We start from the raw sequence: 24798 nt of genomic DNA, 5'->3' as shown, positions 1-24798 counted from the left end.
GGCGCCGGGGAAATACATAAAGCAAATTTGCCTGTGAACGCTTTATATAAATACAATATAGGTAAGTCTAAATCTGGGTGATCACTTATCAGTTATATATATCATCCACTCCAAAAACTTGTACAGTTTTTGTCAGTGTTTATTTAAAAACACCCAATTATGCAGAATATATAATGGTAAATATTTCATTTTTGAGTTGTCAATACAATATTTAACAGTACAATGTATGATTTTACCCCAAAATTCAGCATATTGACAAAATGATAACTGCAAATCCACATTTCACTGCCTGGAGTTCAGTTGTTTCTGTGAATTGCAGCGATCCATTTGCTTCTCTTTTCTTCAGCTTTCGGCAGTCTTTAAAAATATACCTCAGATTTCTTGTCAAATCTATTTGTACAGTCAATCGCAAAGCTCTTTCCAGTTTTAGCATGTTTTTTTGCGGCATTCACGCTGAAAACCAATGCTGCCATTGCAACGTCTCCGGGCAGCTATTTCAGGCATCAAAGACCAAGTCCTATCTATTTGAATGTGGGAATCCTGAAATCTCAAAAACTGCTTGGCGAACTCACAATTAAATATCATATTTCAAATCAGCAAAGAAATCTGACATGAACTGTCCCATAAATGTTGTTTCTTATGCTCAAATAGCATTAAAAAAAGCTTATTTTTCAGGCTAGACCAGCCAGTGCGCATGTGCAGTCCTAAGCACGAGTCTCAGGTTTCTATGGGAACCGGAGCTTTCAAGGCAGCTACAGTGACGCAATAACTTTATCAATCAGCGATTGGCTCTTTTACTTAGAAGGCAGTACATACTCCGCCATATTGGCACGTTGCAGTTTCTCCCATTCATAACTAATAGGAGTGAACTGTCTTTCTATATCTGTAGTCTTTGGCGTAACCGCAGTCACAATGGCTGCAAACCCTTTATTAATGTACCTTATTTCATGTGATCTATGTCTTTGCATGTTGACGTTCTGGAAAAATCTGTTTTACATGATTCATCCCTTTTTTAAATGTTTCCTTTCAGCTGCACCTGTATTGTCTATTAACTCTTAAGTATGCTGTTGATTTTCCGCTGGCAAAAGCAGCCGCAGCTTAGACAGCCAATTATCCCCCATTTAGTGTTGTTTCTTAGCAACTGAGGACGCCGGCCTCATACTGCTCCACGGAATTCTGCTTGTTAGGGGAAAATAACATCACCAAGCCACAGCTCGCCAGCCCTGCAGTGCATAAATCCATAAGACTCTGAGGCGGCTCACAATTATGATCCAATATGATGGTGTCGGTAGTTGTGTTATTTCAGTTATTTATCAAAAGCTATGTCAAAGAGAGAAATTTAGAGCTGTCACATTGAAATGATTTAGTAGACTTTTCATTGCTGTGAATTTTTCACTTCCTCTGTGGTTTGGCTGGAGACTGCAGCACAAATTGAAATGGCCATGGAGGGGTGTGTGTGTGTGTCTAACCTAGCCATACTTTTCAGACAATTTTCCTGAAGCATTTTGCTCGGAGTTAGCTAAAACGGACTAATCTCATTTTGGGGGAAATATATATATATTCGCAAAAATTAAGGTGGAGTTGCTCGGCCGCCATGACAGTCGCTTCAAGCGGATTGATACAAACATTGAAAATGTAGGAGAGCTGTTATCACTAGAATTTTGCACGGCTATCAGCCAATCAGATTTGAGAACCAGAAAGAACTGTTGTATAAATAAGCAATATCACATGAGTAGCCGTGCAATATTGGCTGTATATCAGCACGGCTGTGATTCAGTTGTAGGCTCTATCAAAATATACAGTATCTCACAGAAGTGAGTACACCCCTCACATTTTTGTAAATATTTTGTTATATCTTTTCATGTGACAACACTGAAGAAATGACACTTTGCTACAATGTAAAGTAGTGAGTGTACAGCTTGTATAACAGTGTAAATTTGCTGTCAAAATAACTCAACACACAGCCATTGATGTCTAAACCGCTGGCCACAAAAGTGAGTACACCCCTAAGTGAAAATGTCCAAATTGGGCCCAAAGTGTCAATATTTTGTGTGGCCACCATTATTTTCCAGCACTGCCTTAACCTCTTGGGCATGGAGTTCTCCAGAGCTTCACAGGTTGCCACTGGAGTCCTCTTCCACTCCTCCATGACGACATCACGGAGCTGGTGGATGTTAGAGACCTTGCGCTCCTCCACCTTTCGTTTAAGGATGCCCCACAGATGCCCAATAGGGTTTAGGTACCCTCAGCTTCTTTAGCAAGGCGGTGGTCGTCTTGGAGGTGTGTTTGGGGTCGTTATCATGTTGGAATACTGCCCTGCGGCCCAGTCTCTGAAGGGAGGGGATCATGCTCTGCTTCAGTATGTCACAGTACATGTTGGCATGTTGACACCATCTGAACCAAACAATTTTATCTTGGTCTCATCAGACCACAGGACATGGTTCCAGTAATCCATGTCCTTAGTCTGCTTGTCTTCAGCAAACTGTTTGCGGGCTTTCTTGTGCATCATCTTTAGAAGAGGCTTCCTTCCTTCACCCCTTCAACCTCTGCAGCAATGCTGGCAGCACTCATACGTCTATTTCCCAAACACAGCCTCTGGATATGACGCTGAGCACGTGCACTCAACTTCTTTGGTCGACCATGGCGAGGCCTGTTCTGAGTGGAACCTGTCCTGTTAAAACGCTGTATGGTCTTGGCCACCGTGCTGCAGCTCAGTTTCAGGGTCTTGGCAATCTTCTTATTGCCTACGCCATCTTTATGTAGAGCAACAATTCTTTTTTTTAGATCCTCAAAGAGTTCTTTGTCATGAGGTGCCATGTTGAACTTCAGTGAACAGTATGAGAGTGAGAGCGATAACACTAAATTTAACACACCTGCTCCCCATTCACACCTGAGACCTTGTAACACTAACGAGTCACATGACACCGGGGAGAGAAAATGGCTAATTGGGCCCAATTTGGACATTTTCACTTAGGGGTGTACTCACTTTTGTGGCCAGCAGTTTAGACATTAATGGCTGTGTGTTGAGTTATTTTGAGGGGACAGCAAATTTATACTGTTATACAAGTAATAATACTTTTTTTTTTTTGATACCCGAAAGCTTTTGTGTTGTATCCATGCTGATAGGTGTAATTTTAAAGTCTGTTTTATCACTGTTTTATCAGCCAGTAAATCCTAAACATGAAATTACTTAATGCACATTCAATTTAGATTTAAATGAATGAATGTTTGTGTGTGTGTGTGTTGAATATAAATGGTGTATAGACCTACTACACTGTCGTGCATTTCATGCTTGAGACTATCATGTCCCACGTAATATGAGAGTGCTTTGGTTTGAAAATGCTGCTGGGGGACATTTAATATTACGTCCTTGAGCAGGCACTTAAACCTCAAGCTGTTTCAGAGTATAGTTTATTTCCCTGCATTTATTTCCCTATCAACTGCACAAAACGCTTGCCTTTAGGCTGAAGTTCAGTACCAGAACACCTCCTGGCAGCAATGCAATGGGTCCATCTGCCGCTTAGTACTACCTGACATCAGGTAACCCAGAATCAGTCCCCGCAAGTGAGGTCCTGCCCCTCTATCTGGCCCATTTCTGTCTGGAGGAGCATGCTGAATCAATCATTAAAGCAGCCCAGACACAGAAACCAGTTTAACCTGCTCCACAACAGAATAAACACAGGATTATCTGAGAAGGGTTGGTCGGTTTCCCAGAGATCAGCAGCACAGATACACTGACCAACACTGAAATATGAATATTATATAATATATATTACATAATAAATACTGTATGTGTTAAAGGTGTGTGTGCGTAAACATCATTATGTCTATGGAAAGTCCCCATAAAACATGTAAACCCAACATGATTACGTGTGTGAGAGAGTGTGTGTGAATGAGTTATTTCCTTTTTGGAAAGACTGATGCAATGTGTGTATGTCGATGTCTTAACCTCAGCTTGTGGGTTTTTGTGTGTATTTGTCAATCTATGAAAACAGGATTGCTGTAGTGCTTCATGTATTTTTCATATTGCTGATTCCTAGGGCAGTGCTCAGTACCAGGATGAACTGCACAAAGTTGATAGCAGGTGAATGAATACACAGAATATTATTTTACTAGAAATATAATGCTAAACTACTGCTATATGAGCAGTGTGCTATTATACACCATTGAGATCAACATCCTGCTTCAAGGGAGTTTATTCAACATATTTTTGGCCTTGTGTAGAAGGAAATATTTAGTTGATGTTTATATGCTTCAAGCGTTTTTAAATTAATATGTTTTCCTCTCTAAACGTATGTTTGCACACACACACACACACACACACACACACACACTTTTAATCAGCTGACTATGTAGTCTAGACTTGCACATTAAATATTGAAAGGTCTCAATCAATCAGGGTAGGTTTCAACAAATAAGCGGCAGTCTGAGTTTTATTCAAAGAATATTTGGGAGCTCTGGGCACTTTAGGCCACACTCCTGGGGCCTTAATAAACTGAATTATGAAAATAAACTCTGTCAAACCACACTCACATTCTCACTAGTTTATTAATTTAAACAATGTCAAACAGTCAAAATACTGTACATCACAAGAGAATCAATATTAAAAACATTTCCTCCTCCACAGTGTCATTTCCATCTCAAAACATTCTGTAGTGGAAACATCAGTGATGAAGTTACTTGATAGATGTACTATATATATATATATATATATATATTGTACATTGGTAACAAAAGAGTTACAGTTGCAGAGAAAGTTAAAGACTACAACGGATTATGCTGATGACGTCTTCAACTTTCTGTAAAAGTGAAATTCACAGATGAAATGGGAGAGATAGGTGAAATCGCTGCAGACAGCAGACCAATTTCGGAATGATTGATAGGTCTGGGCAGCAGGCCAAGCATAGACACAGAGGGGATCTTTTTAATTAATTTTTTTCTCATTTGCTGCAATCCTGTCAGTTAGTCATTCAGGCAGGGCAGCTGATGGACACATGAGAGAAAGCCTCAAAATACCTTCATGCAGGCTCATTTAGAGGGCCGGCCCATTCAGAACAGCTCCATATGACGACCAGACTAGAGGAATTATGTGTCACTGTGTCACCATGTGCTTTAATGCCATCTTTAATCTGCAGAGCTGCATTTGAAGCAGCATATGTCCCATGAAAAGTCTGGTTAATACTACATATAATACCGTTCAAAAGTTTGAGGTCAGTAATATTTGGTTTTTTTAAAGAAAAATTTTATCATTATACAACAAGGACACGTTAAATTAATCAAAGGTGACAGTAAAGACATTTATAATGTTACATAAGGTTTCTATTTATGTTCTTTTGATCTTTCTATTCATCAAAGAATCCTGAAAAAAAAGTTTCACGGTTTCCACAAAATCGCAAGAGCAGCACAACTGTTTTCAGCGTTGACAATAATTAGAAATGTTTCTTGAGCATCAAATCATCATATTAGTATGATTTCTTAAGGATCATGTGACACTGAAGACTGGAGTAATGATCCTGAAAATTCAGCTTTGCATCAGAGGAATACATTACAATATTTTCATATAGAAAAGTTATTTTTAATTGTTATATTGTTTAACAATGTGATTGTTTTTACTGTATTTTTGATTAAATGAATGCAGCGTTGATGAGCATAAAATACTTCTTTCAAAAACATGTTAAATGAAAATATGAAATTATAAATTGGGCATAAATAAAAGCAAATTAAAATAATATTATTGAGAGTGAGTTGAAATGAATGTGAGTTTGTCTAAAATTCTCAGAAATCTCTTCTCTGGGATGTGCCCTCTGTCTGTCTCTCTCTCTTTCTCTGTTCATATCTTCCTTCTCATTCTTTTATCACAAAAGATGTCACATGGTTGGAGATGGCGACTGTGTATAAGGTGTCACCACACACAGAGATAAATGTCTAAATAACGCTCCCTCTTTTCTCTTTCTCCATAGCAACAGCCAAACTACTGGAGCTTTAAGGTCAGTGATTTGACTACTTCTGTGTGTGTTCTTGTCTCAAATACTCTGTTCTTTTGATATGTGTTTACACACACACACACACACACACACACACACAAAAAGTCGCTGTTTGGATTTAAATAGGCAAATGCTTAAGAGTCTATGACTGGATCATGATTGCTGTGATTATTATGTTTCCAGCATGTTATATGTTTGGCAACAGTTCTTCTAAATTGATGGAGTGTGTAGCTTTTCATTTCTTAAACAACCATGTAGGAAGACACATCATAGCCATATTCCAGGAAGACAAAGCCAAGATTCATCAGGCTCAAAATGTGAAAGAATGCTTCAGAGAGCATGAAGAATCATTTTCACACATGAATTGACACCTCTGAGTCCAGATCTTAAATTCATTGAAAGTCTTTAGGATGTGCTGGAGGAGACTTTACAGAGTGCTCACCCTTTTGCGTTGTTAATACAAGATGATGCACCTCAAATTGGAAGTAACATCACAACATTTATTTCCATCGAGAGGTGCATCATTTTTTGGTCAAGATCTTGTATTGACAATGCAAGAGTCAAGCACTCTGTAAAGTCTCCTCCAGCAGAACTCAAAGACTTTCAATGAATTTAAGGTCTGGACTCATAAGTGCCAATTCATGTGTAAAAATGACTCTTAAGCCTATTTAAATCCAGATTTTTTGGGGGGGGGCTGGGCAGTGTATGTTCTAATGTTGTACGTACATGTTGTGATTCAACATCTGTTGTAAGCCCACACTGAATCTGCACCAAGTTCTACATCCCACTTTTGAGTGTTTGTTTATTAAATATTTTAGCTAATTATTAGATAATGCTCTTAGTGATGATGAAGAAAATTGCCTATTTTCATGGGCTTTCTTTCTAGCTCTACAATAAGGACAAAATTGTAGCCAAAAGTGAGAGAGATCTTACCCCCCTCCCCCTCCCCCTTTGGCTGCGCGCATTGACATCCTTAAGGTCATTGATCGGTGGGTCATGCGAGTCTGACGCTGATTTGTGATGACCTGCTTCACTGGCTTTTATCTTCTAAATCTCATTGCCCTGCTCTTTCTCTCTATCTCTCTTTTACTTGCTTCAATTTTCTTACATACCTGCCCATCAAACTCTTAAGTCTTACAGCTAAAGTCAATTTAATAGAACAAACACATGGGTCTCTATAGATGTTTTTAAAAACTGAACTTCTTTTATGTTGTCACAGCATCTTAAAAACCCATGGCACAAGACTCTAGGAAAAAATCATCATAAAGCCACAACAGTGAGTACGCTGATGATGTTAGGATGTTGGTTCAGAAACAGACATGTATACTTACTCACTCAAATCCCTTGTTGTTAAACCTGTATTATATTGTGAAATGATATTTACTCTAACAGAGATAAAATATCTATTATATGCATATGTGATTAGAGATGGGTGTGTGTAATTGTACAAGGATACAGGAAATGGCCTCAGGCTGTGATAAACGTGTCATTATGTGAGACTCGGTAATCGGATCCGTTCATTCTTATTCACTCTCACACTTATTTACTCATGTTACACTCCTCATGTCAAGAGACACACACTCATTCTCTGTCTGTGTCTTAACTGTTATCATGAAAAATCCAGGTACTATAACATGCAAACAGCATGTTTGAGTACATATCGACATTATTTTGGGACTATAGGTCTAGCTGTGTCTCATTCAGGGTTATTAGTCATTCTAGACTAATGGACTCCCTCTGATCTGACCCTCCGTAACATTATACACCTCAAACTCTCTTGATTATCTAATACTTAATCTTTACATTCTCCGTGCTTGTCTATTAGTGCCCTCAGGAATTATGGGCTTTCTGTGGGAAAAGTCAGGAGAAAATTTTGGTTATGGCCTATGGGATACCCAGATTCTCTGGATAGGTTATGTGCTCAGACAGGATTGATCATGTCTCCTCTCGTCTCGTCTCCTCTCCTAGGTCTCATTTGCTTGTTCTTGTCATGGTAAGATGGATTGTCAGATGCTTTCAGAACATTTTTTCCTTTAGGTGCTGATGCTGAGCCCTAAACAGATGCCTGTTAAAAGCAAAAATCTCCACTGGCTGGTTATGCCATATAAAATTAGCCTCTCTGCAAATTATTGTCGGAGTCACGGTTTGTCGAATTGGTTCCTCTGTCATTCTCGCTGCCTTGTTCTTTACTATGATTATTTCTTCATATCTAGAGGTAAAAATGTGTTTTGATGTGCACTGGTTCATTAGCATTTTTTTTATTGTTTCTTCCATTAGCATAGGTTTAAATTGTTGTAGCTGGCGATATGCTAACAGTGAAGAGAGGGCCCAAAGCTTGTCGTTGACAGTGTTGGGGAGTAGCTAAGTTTAAGAAGCGGTGCTACGACCATAAACAATTAGTAGCTTGACAATACTTCAGTTGTTTTCCAATTCATTTAGCTTTTTAAGTAATTAGCATTTTTCAGGAAACTCGTGGAAGTCTGATTCATTAGTGAATCAATTTGCGAGGATTCATAGGATTCCAGATTCATGTTTTTTGGGGTTTTTTTGTGAAGTGTTCTGTTAAATTCTGCTGCTTATCACAGTGTTTTGTATGATTAGGTTTTGTTGTCTGCCTGTGGCCTGTTGCATGAAGCTAGTTGAACAAATTCTGAGTTTCAGAGTATGTTTGGAGTTGACAAATCCAGATAAATCCACTCATCCTGCATCCAGCGACAGATGCAGGATGAGTGGCTTTATTGCATCAGATACAGGTCACTACTCACACCTGATTGGTCGAGTTTTGGTCTGCTATCTCTAAACCAGAATAAAACCTGCTCCGGAGCAGGTTAGCCATGTAGCGTAAGTTACCATAGCAATGAAACCCGCTAAAAACCAATCCACCTTCATGAGCCCGAAAAACCAGAGTTTGCTCAAACTAATCTTAAACTTACCTGGGTAGAAACTGAAACCGGCTTTGTGCAACAGGCCACAGTTTGTTTGTATTTATGCTAGATAAATATTTCTCAGACACAACCCACGCTCATTGGAAAAACCTGTGACAACATTTCTGAAAAGTGAAATGTCTAATGAGTGGCGCTTAAAGCCAGATGACCGTGAATGTTTTAAACGTGAATGAAACGTTTTATTATTGTTGTTGTACGTACAATGGCAGTTCATAAATGACATGTCTGGTGAGTGCGGCACTAAATGATTAGTGCTCTGTCACATTTGAAAATAACGTACCACCTACCCTCAACCCTACCCTAAACTTAATCGATAGTGTTAACAAAAGCAAATGCATTTGCTGAAGCAACCATGCAATTTCAGCTTGCTTCTACAAGTCTTTGAGCTCTTTTTTGTGACTTATGTTTCATGGGACTCATAAGTTTCAAGGAATCATAAAACTCATGTGCCACACTAACGGAGACACATCACATTGCCAGTTTAGCTTTATTTTTTATGTTTTTGTCAAACAATGTCACACGTTATCTCTTGTTTTGGGAGATATCTCACAGCTTGTCCTCCAGGAGACAGTAAAGGTGTGCTGAACTAATCCATTTTCCTCCGCCTCTTCTTCTTATCATTTCAGTCTTCATCATCGCTATTAGTCCCCAACGATAACTGCGGAGAATGCCGCCATTTTATGACCACCTACCAGCTTACCATTTCCCTGCTTTCTCTGCCTCTCTCAGCATAGGACTGAAAAGCCCACAATCTACTGCAATTTGCCCGGACCATTTTCTGCTATGCCTTCAGTCTGTGTCTAACAATAGCAAGAGAGAGAGGAAGATTATTTTCAAGAGCAATTATTTTCTTTCTTTCTCCCTCTCTCTATCATTCCTTTTCCTCATCTGTCTGTCTCTTTGTAATAGGTAATAGCGTTATTTTAATAAAATTGTGCACGTTATGCATTATATTATACTATGTCTCCCATCTACTTATCTGCAATAGACACACTTCTTTCAAGTATGGAAAAGAAAATATGCCTCTCTCTTTCTCTTTCTTTTTTCACACACACAAAAGAGGCTTCTGTAATATTTTAATTGTTACTCCTAGACGGCAATGAAATTAAATAGAGAACTAATGGACACTTTTGCTGGAGTGGCCATACTTCTCAGATTTCTATTTTTTGATATTTTTCTCAGATTTTTCTCATGAAAGGGTTAGGGTTTCAATATGAATCAATATGACATGATTTCAATATGAACTCATATTTGCATCGAATACTTGATGTGGGCTATGATAGCCATGTTCATTTTACTGCACTATGCTTCTACTGTATTTCAGCAATTATCTCATTTGTGTATTTTAATTTCTCCTAAGGAATTTTAGGATAAACATCTTACATTATAGTACTTATACTACATTTTTGGAAGTTAATTTTGTTCATCTAATCCTGTCAGTAATATTACAATAATATCAGTCTGCTTACCTCATTCCGATGACAATTCATTCAGCATCCTTTTACCAACCTATTCCACATTTATTTTATCAATATAATATAATATAATATAATATAAGCCAGCAAGCCAAATCTGTTTACCACTGTCACTCTTTAGGATTACAAAACAAGTGAACTAGTGAATTAAACACAAGCTGAGAATTTGATTACTTCCCCTGAACTAAGAGTAATATTTTTATATTAAAATGTTCCTCTATGCACGTCTCTCTGAACAACTAAAGAATGTGTGGTACTCACTATACATGTATAGTAAATGAGCGAATATCTAAGTGATTTCATATACATGTTTTCATTTCAGATTTGTACTCCCTCATGTTGCATTCAGTATCACATCTTCTGTTGTTGTAGTGGATTTCTTAGATGTGTGTGTGTATTTACCATAATCGTATGCAGTTCACACTACAGTCCTGTCAGATTCTGTTTCGTTCATTTCATTTTGTAGTCAGATGTATTTTGGCATGGGGTTGTCCTCCTTCCTGCTGTTGGAACACAAAAGAAGTGTTTGTGTCTGCGATGAAGGTGGAGATTTATTGCAGAGAATCCTACAGGGATCCCTGATTCTGTTTAATTCAGAAAATAGAGCACTTTAGGAAGGTAATATGACACACAAGCTGACACGTTTATTGACGCAAATACAAATTTCAAACGAAAGTGAGAGCTTGTGTGTTTATTGCATTTGACAAAAAGCCATTTGAAAGTGCATTAGAGCCTGAGAGAGAGCGAGATCTTGATTACATGGATAGTCTTAAGGGTGTTTTCACTCATAGTTTGTTTAGAGCAACGTGGTGCGTTTTTTTTTTTTCCCCTTAGTTCAGTTTTGGTTTGAAACCACACCAAAACAATTGAGAGTTTGCAGTTTGTTGTCCAGTAGTCAGAATTAAAGGTGCAGTAGGTGATCTGGGAAATGCTAATGTTAGCCTGCTAACATTGAAAGCATACGATCCCACCCTCTTACAAAAAAACTCAAATGTATTTAATCTGTATGCTAATTATCAGCAGTTTACACCTTTAGGTCTGTTTGTGCTCTTATACCTACAGCAATCTGCCCCATAATTCATTTGCCTCTGCTCTCTATTTACCCATCTTTGCCCTTATTGCAAATTTATTTCTGCAAAAAAACTTTTATTTTGATCTTACAGGGATTCTCTTTACAATATTCATCATATACAGTGCAGTCAAACCTGATAACAGCTTCATGTTAGTGCTATTTATAGCATTTAGCGTAGAATAGCTATGGCAAATTTGGCAGTGTGTGTCATTGTGTAGATAAACATCCTCTTATTTTGTATATGTATGTATGTGTGTCTGTGTAGCACTCGGACTGCTCACTGTTGTGGACAAATGACCCCATTATAGTTACACTGGGGGGTCATCTATCAGCTCAGTTCCAGCCCTTTGCACTCAGACACCATCTGAAAGGGGACGACCACACCACGGCTGCTGTGCCTCAGCATTTGTGTGTGTGTGTGTGTGTGTGAGTGTGAAAGAGCTTGTGCCCTGTGTAACAAGTTATCCGTTATAAGCTTAAACCTTTCAAAATGTTATTCGATTTATGCTATAAACAAGGAAAATACTTGCCTATAAGTTTATTAGCTTTAGATGTTCATGAAAATTGTTGAGGAAATCTAAACCTGATGGTAAACCTTAAACTTGTTTCAAATGGGCTATAATACAGATGTGTTGCATTCTCAAGTTTAAGGCGGCAGTCCAAAACAATGAATCTAATCACCGTACAGCCAAAAGTTCACGGTAACACTTTACTATAAGGTTCATTAGTTAAACATTAGTTAATGTATTAACTAACATGAACTAACCATGAGCAATACATTTGTTACTGTATTTACTAATCTTCGTTAATGTTAGTTAATGAAAATACAGTTGTTCATTGTTTGTTCATGTTAGTTCACAGTGCATTAATTAATGTTAACAAGATTTTAATAATGTATTAGTAAATGTTGAAATTAACATTAACAAAGATTAATAAATGCTGTATAAGTGCAGTTCATTATTAGTTCATGTTAACTAATGGAGTTAACTAATGAACCTTATTGTAAAGTGTTACCAAGTTCACTTCAAGAATGAAAAAAGTGGTGTCGATGAGTTTTGCTATAAAAACAGTGCAAACAGAGAGAGAAAGTGCAATCCATATTATTATATCTCTCTATAAACATAAACTTTATTGAATCCGCAGAAAGACAAATATATCATTGGAAAAAAAAATGTCTATACACACTCTTCCAGCCTAAGGTTGAGTCATTATGTAGTTTGGATTAACAATGATTTGGGACAAATATAATGTAATTTAATGGGAAACTATGTGAGAGCTGCTCGGTGGTTTGAACAGCTCTGCGCTTCTCGTACAGGGTGCGACTGCCTTTATTCTTAATCTTCTCTTAATTTTCAAAATTTGAATATACATTAACAATGTGTGGTGCCGTCACATGTCAAAGTAAATCAGCATCAAACTGCCAGTATAGTGAAGGAAATCCAGGGGTGTCCAGTGCCACCCTCTTGCTCCGCTACTGAGTCTTCTTTCAAAAACATAAAAAAAAAATCTTACCGACCCAAACTTTTGAATGGTAGTGTTTATTCTCTGAAAATAAAATGTGCTACACAAATGTGTTTATCAAGTAAATGTATCTTGTTTTAAAGATGTTTGGCTGTTTTTTAGTGGAAAACAAGACAAAAATACTGATTAAGAAAGTGGTTTTTCACAGCACAGAGGAGAATTGATCTGATGTATAGTGATACCGCTCTGTGAATGTGTCCTGCTCTGCAAACCAGCTTGCCAGTCTTTCCCCAGTGCACCCTGGGAGCTCATTACAGGTGTCTCTGAGCTTGTAAAACACACTACGATTCGGTTGTGTGAACCCTCTTCATTAAATACTTCAAAACAGCCACAACAATGAGACTGAAACATCTAACAAGGAATCAACAGGTGTGCGATTTACAGTTACTGTATATGCTATAGTGTGGCAGACGGGTTTGTTCTGTGTAATTGTTAGCGTCTCAGTCTGTTTGTTGAGATATATCCACAGAGTCTTGTTTGTCCTGTGAGTGATTTTACTGTTTTTCCCATCATTACACACCCAGAATCAGGTACACATTATCTGCTTTGTTTTCTCATCTTGGAGCAGTGATGTTATGTTTTGTGAGACTTGTTGTGTAGAAACTTGGCACGTTTAGGTGCAATTTACTCTGGTTGGAGGAATTTGCTCTTGGTTTCTCCTTGTGAGTAAGTAATGTCTGTCTTTTACATCATGCCATTTAAAATTCTGAAAATCTCTCTCTCTCTCCCTCTGTGTCATTTAGAGTCGTAGTCCACGTCACTCCCAGTCCACTCAGTCAGGTTTGGCAGACCAGGCATCTAAACTGTCCTTCGCATCTGCTGAGTCTCTGGAGACCATGTCTGAGGCCGACATGCCGCTGGGCTTCAACCGCATGAACCGTTTCCGTCAGAGCCTCCCCCTCTCCCGCTCTGCAAGCCAGAATAAACTACGCTCTCCAGGTAACATACACAAACTTCATCTGAGTATCAATCAACCATTCACAGTAAATGACCCCCTTTACCTAAAACTTAAAAGGCTGATTCGCTAATGCCCACATACACACAAGAATAGGTTATCAACTTTACTAGTGACAGTGTTGTGGTGCTGTCACAGCTAGCAGGTTCTCCAGTGGTTATGCAGATTTGAGTCCGACCTACTCTTATCGTTCAAAAGTAAGATTTTTTGTTTGAAAGAAATTAATGTTTATTAAGCAAAGTTGCATTAAACTGGTCAAAAGTGACAGTAAAGATTTTAGAATGTTACAAAAGATTTGTATTTGAAATAAATGCTGTTCTTTTGAAATTTATATTCTATTTATAAAAGAATATTGAAAAGATACATCCTGGTTTCCACAAAAATATTCAGTAAGTTCAGAATGAATTCTGAAGGATCATGTGACACTGAAGCCTGGAGTAATAATGCTAAACATTCAGCTTTGCCCTCACAGAAATAAACTTAATTTTAAAATATATTCACATAGAAAAGTTATTTTAAATTGTAATAATATTTCATAATATTATTTGTGAAATAATTCTGTAATGTAATGACATACAAAGCCTCTAAATAATAAGTAACTTCACTAGTGCCTTTCATTCATCCAATCCACTGTACAACTTGCTGTAACTAAATTGGTGTTTATGAGACTTTTCTGAACTGTTACCATATAACAAATATAAATCACAGAAAACCCTTTTAGCCTTTCCAGAAACTATTTTAAAACCATTTCAGGGTGCAACTGAGGAGCAAGAAGCTTTGTTAAAATGTGAACATTAACCCAAAGGTTATGCAGAAATGTACTTGGATGTTTAATAGACAATTAAGTATTCATTTCCTTGTAAATAACTCAAAGTTACACAGTTTTTGCAAGTTACAATGAATGAAACATCAACATGTTAACCTCAGGAAATATGTGTGGGATAAATGAAAGTTTGTAGACCATAGTTAGTATCTCAGTCATTAGCCCTGTTGTGGAGTAACTAGCTAAAAGTAATGATTTTTTTCAGAAGTGTTTTCTCAGTTCAGCTTTTTAAATAACAAGCTTTATAATAGTAATGAGACAAAGTGGTACATCACCTTTTTTAATGTCACATTGTATTGTGGTTGCAGCTTTACAGTCGAGTGACATGACACAATATTTAAACACATTCTCCTGTTTTTCATTTGTAGCGATGGAAATTCTGATTCATTCTATTTAATCACTTTGTTTAGATGATTCATGTAAACGAATCAGCCCCACAGTACTTATTTGCTTTCGACTGAAGATGACATTTCTCTGTTCTGCAATTAGATAGTGTAAAATGTTTCTACTTTTTGATAGTTAATAGCAGTGTGTTAATTACAGCAGTAAAATGCGTTCACATAAACTGACCTTCAACAGTTTGTTTTTAGCTTTAGTTTCCATGGTGTAAAGTATCTCCTAGTGGTGAACTTTCATTTCACATCAACAAGGGCACAATATAAGCTGAAAGTGATTCAGTTTGAGCTGTTCCCCACAGAGAGATTATTGTCCCATCAGCAGGAAGTTTAGAATCGCCTGCTGCCCCATTAGGTGAAGTGTGCCGAGATAAACTGACAGAAACTGATGACAAAAAGTCTACAGGAGGAGTTCAGCAGCCGTAAACATGAGACTTGCTGTCGCTGACATTCCTCTCAAAATCTGTCCATCACTCTCTCACACAGCGGTTTAGTGCACTCAAAAAATATTTAAGCCTAGTATTTGAATTGTCAAAGTTAAATGAAAAAGGTATGATTTCTTCACTCAGAAAATGATGGCATATGAACAATTCGCTGTTAGTGAAATAAAATTTTCTATTCAAATTAATTTAAATAATCATATTTTCAAAATGCATTATTTCAAATTGCTTAGAATCAGCATAAATGTTCATTGTGAAAACAATTACATTTATTCAGTATAAACATGGTTAAAATATGGTTAGTTGTGCAACAAGCCATATTCAAATATGTATGAGACTGACAAATTGGATTTATTGATGATAACTATAAGCCTGGTTATTGTGTATTTAAAACACATTCAGTTTATTAGTACGGTTAACAAAATATTACCTGTTTCATTTATGTATGACTTACAAATATGCATCACATCAAGTTTGTTAGTTTATGCTAAAACAGTGTAATTCAAATGGATGAAGATTTTATATGCAATTCAAATCCTGGTGTTCTTTGCTGACTTTCTTCTTAACTCTCTCTCTCTCTCTCCTTCCTAAGGTGTCCTCTTCCTGCAGTTTGGAGATGAGACCAGGCGTGTTCATATCACTCATGAGCTCAACAGTTTGGAGACATTGCACGCGCTCATCGTGCACATGTTCCCTCAGAAGCTGACAGCAGGAATGCTAAAGTCCCCGAACACGGCCATCTTGATCAAAGATGAAGCCAGAAACGTCTTCTATGAGCTGGAGGACGTGAGAGACATACAGGACCGCAGCATCATTAAAATCTATCGCAAAGAGCCCATCTATGCCTCCTATCCTGCGGCACATCTGGCTAACGGAGACCTCAGGGTGAGATATTTCTACCGCATTCAATGATTCAGTTTGTTTGCCATCTTACATTGTCCCAGCATGGGCTTATGGGTAAAATAAGGCACAGAGCATGATCCATATTTAAAGAATGTTTTCTTTTCCAAGTCAAAATAAGAAATCACAAGGTTACAGATGAAGATCCCAGTATGTGGCGAGATCAGAGGCAAATCTAACCTTCAAATCAACGTCACGGTCCTCTTTGCGTATTAAATATTTTAAAGGGAGGTATCCGTTGTTTGATCCATTGAGCGACGTCTTTCAGATTTGGATGTTCTTGAACTCGGAGGTTTTTAAATTCTGCACAGTTTTTGGCATATCACTTGGGAGTTCGTTTTACTTTGTGAGCTCGCTGTGCTACCACAGGAGTTTGATGTGGGTTGACTTTGAAATGCAATCATGTTGCGTCACTCTGTTGATCAAATGTTCGTTTTTACTTCTCTGGTGCGAGTCGTCTTTACCATTTCATACCCTCTGAGAGTGTCAAGCTCACTCTCAGCTAACATTAGACATGAGTTAATGTATGCAGATGTTTCTGTTCATTTCCTTTTTATGGGGTGTGTGTGCACAATCATGTCTAAGTGTGTTTATTCTGTTCTTTGTTTTTTAATTCTGTTTTTTACATATGTTATGAGGATTGGGAAAGTAGAATATTATAAAGTTTCTGTATGTTTTTATTTTTTAAAAGTTTACGTCTTTTACATTTATTTTACAAATTTTTAAAATATTATATGTAAAATTATTACTATTTTTTCATTTAAGTTGTCTGTCTATAGGATAAAGTAATTCTGATTAAACAGAAATAATATAGGCTAAATTTCAGTGTGTTAAAATTATTAAATGCAACATGTAATTAATATTTTAAGTAAACATGTTTACTTTTTTAGTCCTAAAATAGGATTATTTGTTTGTTTGTTTGTTTCAAATGTTCTGCAGACCTTCTAGAACCTTAGGACCCCAGTTTGAAAGCCCATAAGTTGTTTCAAATGACGCACTATACACTATGTACTCATCCATGTAGTGTGTGAATTTTATAAGGTTATTTTGTCATGTAGCATCTGAGTCTGATAGCCCCTCCCACTCCATACGTAATTAAAGCTGCGACAGTTGAGTGCATGAAGTGTCCATTGCACACTTAGTTTTTCTGTTAATTTAGTGCATCATCCGGGTATTTAAAGTGTGCTTTTTTCTTTTTGGAATTTTCAGTGTGAACACGCTACTCGCACTATTTATACTTAAAAACGTCATAGAATAGTGCATAAGTATGCAAATTGGGACACACCTATAGTTTATTTAGGTTAGTTTGCTGCTTTTATTTTTTGGGTAACACTTTATTTTACAGTGTCTCTGTTACACCTTTTACATGTAGTTACTATAGTAATAACAGTCAATTATGCATAGTTACATGCAACTAACCCTAAACCAAACCTTAAAGGGTTAGTTCACCCAAAAATGAAATTTCTGTCATGAGGTACTCACCCTCATGTTGTCCCAAACCCATAAGACCTTCATTTGTCTTCGGAACACAAATTAAGATATTTTTGATGAAATCTGATCCACACATAGGCAGCAACGACATTGCACCTTCTGAGGTCCAGAAAGGTACTAAAGACGTCGTTAAAACTGTCGACGTGACTACAAGTGGTTCAACCTTAATATTAAGAAGCGATAAGAATAATGACCTTATTCAACAAATTCATCTGTCCCCTGTCATACGGCTACGCTATTTCCGTTGCAGAGCTTCAGTGTTTACATTCGAACGGCAGCTCAGTTTTGGCCGGCTCTGGTCACGTGAGCAGCATGACGCATACGTGTGACGCTAACGCAAGAGACGGACAATACTGAGCCCGAGTTCAGACATAAACACTGAAGCTCTGCAACGAAAATAGCATAGCAGTATGAAGGGGACAGACGAATTTGTTAAATAAAGGTGTTATTTTTGGGGGTTTTTGAGCACAAAAAGTATTCTCGTCACTTCATAACATTAAGGTTGAACCACTGTAGTCATGTTGCCATTTTTAACGATATCTTTAGTACTTTTCTGGACCACAAAAGGTGCAATGTCGTTGCTGCTTATGTGTGGATCAGATTTCATCAAAAATATCTTAATTTGTGTTCCGAAGACAAATGAAGGTCTTATGGGTTTGGGACATAATGACAGAAATTTAATTTTTGGGTGAACTAACCCTTTAACCCTAACCCTAATTATATAGTAAATACATGTAGCTAATTATTATTACTCAGTACTTAATTAGATAATTACACTGTAACAAGAACACCTTAAAATAAATTTTTTAAAAATAAAATAAAAGCAATTCCAAAGTGGCAACCTGCAGTAACAAGTTCATTGTGCCTTTTGACTACTTTGAATTTATTCAAATTACCCCTTGAGTTGAAACTCTACAGCCGTTCACTGTGTGTGTGTGTGTGTGTGTGTGTGTGTGTGTGTGTGCGTGTGCGTGTGCGCATGTGTGTGTGCGTGTGTGTGTATAAAACCCATTTCTATGTCATCAGCAGAACTCTGGACAGAACATGTCAACTGCTCCCTGGAGTGTGTCCTTGCATTTACTTGAATGTGTCCGTGTATGCAGGCTAACAAGCTATATCCCTGTAATGCTTCAGTAAGTTTTGACTACTCTCAGAGTAGGAGAACAAAAGGGAACAAAGATGAGAAGAGGGAAAAAGAAGCAAAGTATATAAAGAAAAGATGGATGAGTGCCTTAAGATAAAACAAAACAAGCTGTGGCATGAATGCAAGTGAACTGAAAAGCAGATATACAGTACAAGTTATGAAATGATATGCAAGATTAGAAAGGAGAGGTGAAAAGAGAGTGAAAGATACTGAGATGCAACCAGGCAGAAAAAAGGATCTAATAGATGAGAGTGGGTTTCCTGGTGTTTGTGAATGGAGAGTTTAAAAGCTCTTATTCTGCTCATTGTAGCTTAGTATATTATATGCGCTCACTCAGAAGTGCTGGTGAAATCTGAATACAGTGTCATGTAATCCAATGTTATGCCAGTAGCTTTAGCTAGGCTGGGTGAAAGGAGTGAATAGGGTGAATAGAGCTCTCCGGAGTTGAATTACAGGCCAATGAAAAGAAAGTGAGAGAGAAGTAGAGAATGGGGCAATGAGTCTAGAACTCTGCTCTTCGTTTTGTGCTAAGCCTCAGAGGATTGCTCTTGCTTTGAGATGTTGGATTTGTCAGCACTACATTTTCGCATTTGAATGATTTTTGGCACATATCCACTTCTCTTTAGCACTTCTAACTAGGAGTGTAGCAGAGTAAATCTATGAAACTGATGCCTTTTCAATTTTGAAAGGTGGTTTTTACAGTAAATGTCTATAGGATTTTAAACATTATATCCGACAAATAATGTCTAGAGTGCCAATAAATTGTATTGTGCCATCTGAATGTAAATAAATACAAATATGTTGAATTATTCTGCTCTTATAGATTGTACAAAACAAACACATTTAGGAAAAGTAAAATAAACATGTTATGCTTGACAAATCTCAAACAAATTCTAAATATTAAATCAGAGTAAAACTTGGCAATTTATGAACTTGGCTCCTCTGAAAACACAAATGATGTCGCTTCCTTTTCATAATGTCTTTTCAAATGCTAGGAACACAAATGGAATGACTTCCCTACATCATTCCTATGTTCATGTATTCAGTCCATTAGAACTTGGATTCATATAAAATCACTCAGAGTGATGTATTCATAAAATGCTATTATTTTTTCTCTCTGTCTTGTTTTAGAGAGAGATGGTTTACACATCCAGGGACTCGTCACCTACCCGTCGCCTCAACACTCTACCTTCCTCCACTGCCTCACCCTCCTCTGGCTCCCCTTCCCGATCCCGTCTCTCCTACAGCGGAGGTCGCCCCCCCTCTTTCGCTGGTCCGGGTCACCCTCACCCCCAGGGCCCCCAGCACCCATCCCACTCCCACCACCCTTCGCCCTCTCACGGACAGGCTCAAGGCCTAACCCCCTCCTCCTCAGCCATCCTGGAGCGCCGTGATGTCAAACCTGACGAGGAGATGTCTAGCAAAAACATGGTCCTCCTGAAGAATGAAGGTCTTTATGCTGATCCCTACAGCTTGATGCATGAGGGTCGACTTAGTATCGCTTCTACTCAGTCCCTGGCCACCATCGCTGACCCCTTCGGCTTCCCTGTGTCAGGAGGGCTGTACCGCAGAGGTTCGGTGCGCTCTCTCAGTACATACTCAGCCGCAGCACTGCAAAGCGACCTAGAGGACAGCCTGTATAAACCTGGAGGTTCTCTATACTCTGATACATATGGCAGCTCCACGCTCGGCATGGGCTTTCGTCTGCCGCCCTCCTCTCCGCAGAAGATTCCCGACGTGCAGCTGCGTGACAGGGATTCGTTCACCGGGTCTCCAAGCCGAGGGTCACCTGTGAGAACGACCTTCCGCAAGGACTCCGCTTCCTCTTCTGTGTTTGTAGAGAGTCCAAAGTCCAGACCCAGCTCCAGTTCAGAACCCCTAGGAGATGGGAGTAAGGGACCTGGATTTGGTTCGCCATTGTCTGGGGGCGAGACGGATACACGGTGAGCACTGGCAACAGTGTATGTCCATGTATGTGGTACAGGGTAGCTGTGAATTTGTGAGCACATTTGTGCACTTTTTCTTTGACAGACACACATTTTCATTGACAAGAAGTGTACATCAGTCTACACACTCTGAACAAACAAATTAATAAGCAGAATTTATCATTTCAAATGCCAGACACAAATATCTTTAAGCACACTTCTGTTCAAAAGTTTGGTGTTGGTAAGATTTTTTTAAATGGCAGTTTTGAAAGAATTTTCTTATGCTGCTCAAGGCTCATATTTAAAATATTTTCCTCTTAGTTTGATGGTTTAATCAAACTTGTAGGGTCATTAAAAACAAATTTCCCCCCCAGGCATCACTTTTGGCCACTAAAGCTGAATTTTCAGCAGCCATTACTCCCGTCTTCAGTGTCAAATGATCCTTCAGAAATCATTATAAAATGCTGGGAACAAATCTTTTGTAACATTATAAATGCCTTTACTTTTTCTGTTAATCAGTTTAATGCATCCTTGACTAATCAAAGTATTAATTTCTTAACTATGGTGTAAGAATGCAAAAACATTTATAACTTTTTCTTAGAAATAAAATATTTTAACAAAACAGCTTTGCTGCCTATTAAAATATATAATATATAAATAAATATATATAAAAGGTTAGTTTAGGTTGTAAAATATCACATGGTGTGTCATGTTTACTTGATGGTTACAACACAGACACAGCGTTTTTAAAGTAATTAAATTGCAACTTTTGTTGAAAATGTTTTTGTTTTTTTTCCAAAATCAATATGAAACCAGCATGAATACACAAAGTACATTTCAAAAAAGTTTTTTTTTTTTTTTTTTTAAAGTTTTCTTTATCTTTACTGTGGTCCTTCTTATTTGACTCATATGCATTATTTTTGGCATTGTCTTTTTATAAAGAAGTCCTGCGATTGTGTGGCACATTTTAAGAAGAGACTAGGTTATTTTTACTCAGTCTCCTCCCAAACAGATTCATCCAACAGCTAAATTGTTTTTACTCTACAAAACAAAACCTTCACTTGGGTGATGGCACTTATGTATTGAGACACCCTGAGTGATGTTGCTGATAGGTAATAGAACATTTACTAACCTGTCTACAGGACCTAATATTTAGGAGAAAGTTTAAGTGAAAACTCTCAGAAAATGTATATTTAAAAAGTGTACACTTATCCATTGTCTGTCTGCCTTGTTAGCAGGGATCGTATGGAGGCAATGGAGAAGCAGATAGCCAGTCTGACTGGACTGGTTCAGAGCGTCCTAACCCGAGCACCAGACAGCGACAGCACGTAAGACATCACTACATCCATAGAGCCATCTATGATCCATTTACATGGAACCAGAGCCAATCAGATGCTCACTTGCATTGACAAAATCAACCTATAAAAGTCATCTCACTCATACAGACCATCAGACATGACAGGCTTCTGATGTACCAATCACATTAAACATTTGACACATAAAGGCCATTATACACGGTACACAGTAGCTGCGAGTTCCCACTTCAACTTATTTTATTGGGAAAAATCACTTTTATGGAGAAATAAATGACATTTTAAGGTATTTTAGTAATTTTTTTAGTTAATTATCACATGCAACATGAAATACAATATTTACGGTAATTCAGAGATGCAGTATGTTTTTGCTCTCTAGCATTGAGTATTGTTATGCTATCACATTCCATACTACCTCTCGACTGTATGGAAAACACCTGTACATAAGACTGCGTACCGTGTGAAATGCATTTAACACTAAAATACCGGTTTACATAATGCATTCAACCATTTCACACATATTCAGTGTTTTTAGCATGGTGCCATTTTGCTTTCATGCGGTAATATCCTGCTTTCTCATGTTTGCTATGTAGCCATTGGCTTTTCTTATGTTTCAAAAGCTTGCAAATACTTGCTGAATGTAAAGTGCTTGTATTGAAATTGTATGTGCTGGTGGTATTTTTGTCCTGCGATTGCCATGAGTCTCTTTGTACCGATGCTTTGATGTTGCTGGACATTTATTGTCATTCATATTCGATGTGTCAAGCCATTCACGCTAACTGTGGAATATTTTATGTCAGGAAATGGATATTATTTAGATTATTACCTCCAAAAGAGAGTGTTGAAGTAAAAGTTTTGAGTAGACATTTAGAAACAATTTGTATAAAGCATTTTAGAAACAAACTGTATAAAGAGAAAATTCAGTAAATAGGGTCTTCAATTAATATTAGGTAGAGTTAGGACAGAAATTGTTTACACTGTGCCTGATGCAAATACTGTTGCATATTGAAGGTTTTTTTAATCAGATAATCAGTGCAAATCTGATCACTTGGTGTTTAGAAGGATTTTGTTTCAAATCTTTGAAATTTGTGCTCATAATTGACACTTGGTGTGAATAGGTCTTAAAGATAGTGTTAAGTGAGAGCTCATTGCTTATTCTTGTACGTCATCAAAGCCAGTTGTGGTGGACACAGTGCTTGAAGTGTTTTGGATTATAAAGGTAGCTAGTTCAATATGAATCTCAGTAGTATATTGGGTTGAATAGCTCAGTTCTAATACACTACCGTCCAAAAGTTTGGGATCTGTTTAATGTGTTTGAAAGAAGTCTCTTATACTCATCAAGGCTGCGTTTATTTGATCAAAAATACAGTAAAAACAGTCATATTGTGAAATATTATTACAATTTAAAACTGTTTTCTATTTTAATATATATTAAAGTGTCATTTATTCCTGTAATGTCAAAGTTGAATTTTCAGCATCATTACTCCAGTCTTCAGTGTCACATGATCCTTCAGAAATCATTCTAATATGATGATTTGCTGCTCAAGAAACATTTCTTATTATTATGTTGAAAACAGCTGTGCTGCTTTTTCAGGATTCTTTAATTAATAGAAACATCAATATAACATTATTTGAAATTGAAATCTTTTGTAACATTCTAAATGTCTTTACTGACACTTGTGATCAATTTAATGCATCCTTGCTGAATAAAATGATTAATTATTAAAAAAAAAAACAAATCTTACTTATTACAAACTTTGGTAACCCTTTATTTTAAGGTGACGTAGTTACACGTTACTATAGTAATAACTGTAAATTATGCATAATTACAAGTAACTAACCCTTACGGCTGGGTAAAAAAGATGGATTTCTCGCTTTTAATCGATTCACATTTTTACGAACCGATATCGATTCTTAAATCCCAAGAATCGATTAGTCTAGTCTGTTTTCAGTTGATGAATGAACAGAACATGTAGCGCGCCTCCTATCCAATAAATCGCAATAATCTTTGTGCTTTGTTACTTTTGATATGAAAGTCTCAGATTTCAAATGACGTCCATCTTATTATGAGATTCAAAAAATAAATACCGTTTTGGCGCTGTTTAATGTGGCGTGACAGATCGCTTTAGCACCTCAGTTAAAGAGAAGCGGCAGCACGGAGCGCATGTGAACATCCTCTCCTCCGCTTTAATACCAGTTACAGCGCGAAATAAACATGACTAAACATCTGAAGGTATGTTAAAATATACAGTACAACTTACCGAAGTCTCGGGTAATAGCTCAATCAGTGTTTCAACCTCGGAAATACGTCAATAAAACAGTTTGTAAACAATGTCACGTAACGTCACATTTACCTCAGAAAAACATTCAGTGACCATAAACTCATTAGTCAGCTAGAAAAATGAACTCTAGAGA

General features: G+C 37.4%; 1 protein-coding gene across 29 annotated transcripts in view; it reads left to right on the top strand.

Annotated features, from left to right (window-relative positions):
- Positions 1-24798, top strand: part of srcin1a (SRC kinase signaling inhibitor 1a) — a 118358-nt gene that overhangs the window by 66776 nt on the left and 26784 nt on the right. For 18 of the 29 annotated variants that reach the window (XM_051885424.1, XM_051885453.1, XM_051885427.1 and 15 more), the window contains 6 exons: positions 5961-5987; positions 7204-7260; positions 13741-13936; positions 16203-16495; positions 20277-21088; positions 22306-22398. In XM_051885424.1, the coding sequence (XP_051741384.1) occupies positions 5961-5987; positions 7204-7260; positions 13741-13936; positions 16203-16495; positions 20277-21088; positions 22306-22398 (1478 nt within the window). Of the gene's footprint in view, positions 1-4040; positions 4085-5960; positions 5988-7203; positions 7261-13740; positions 13937-16202; positions 16496-20276; positions 21089-22305; positions 22399-24798 lie in introns of all 29 variants that reach the window. The other 11 variants (XM_051885448.1, XM_051885443.1, XM_051885430.1 and 8 more) reach the window with 5 other exon arrangements.

This window comes from Ctenopharyngodon idella, chromosome 3, assembly GCF_019924925.1.
Source record: "Ctenopharyngodon idella isolate HZGC_01 chromosome 3, HZGC01, whole genome shotgun sequence".
Lineage (NCBI taxonomy): Eukaryota > Metazoa > Chordata > Actinopteri > Cypriniformes > Xenocyprididae > Ctenopharyngodon > Ctenopharyngodon idella.
The sequence above is the reverse complement of the archived record's forward strand: the minus strand, read 5'-3'. Positions and strand labels throughout refer to the sequence as shown.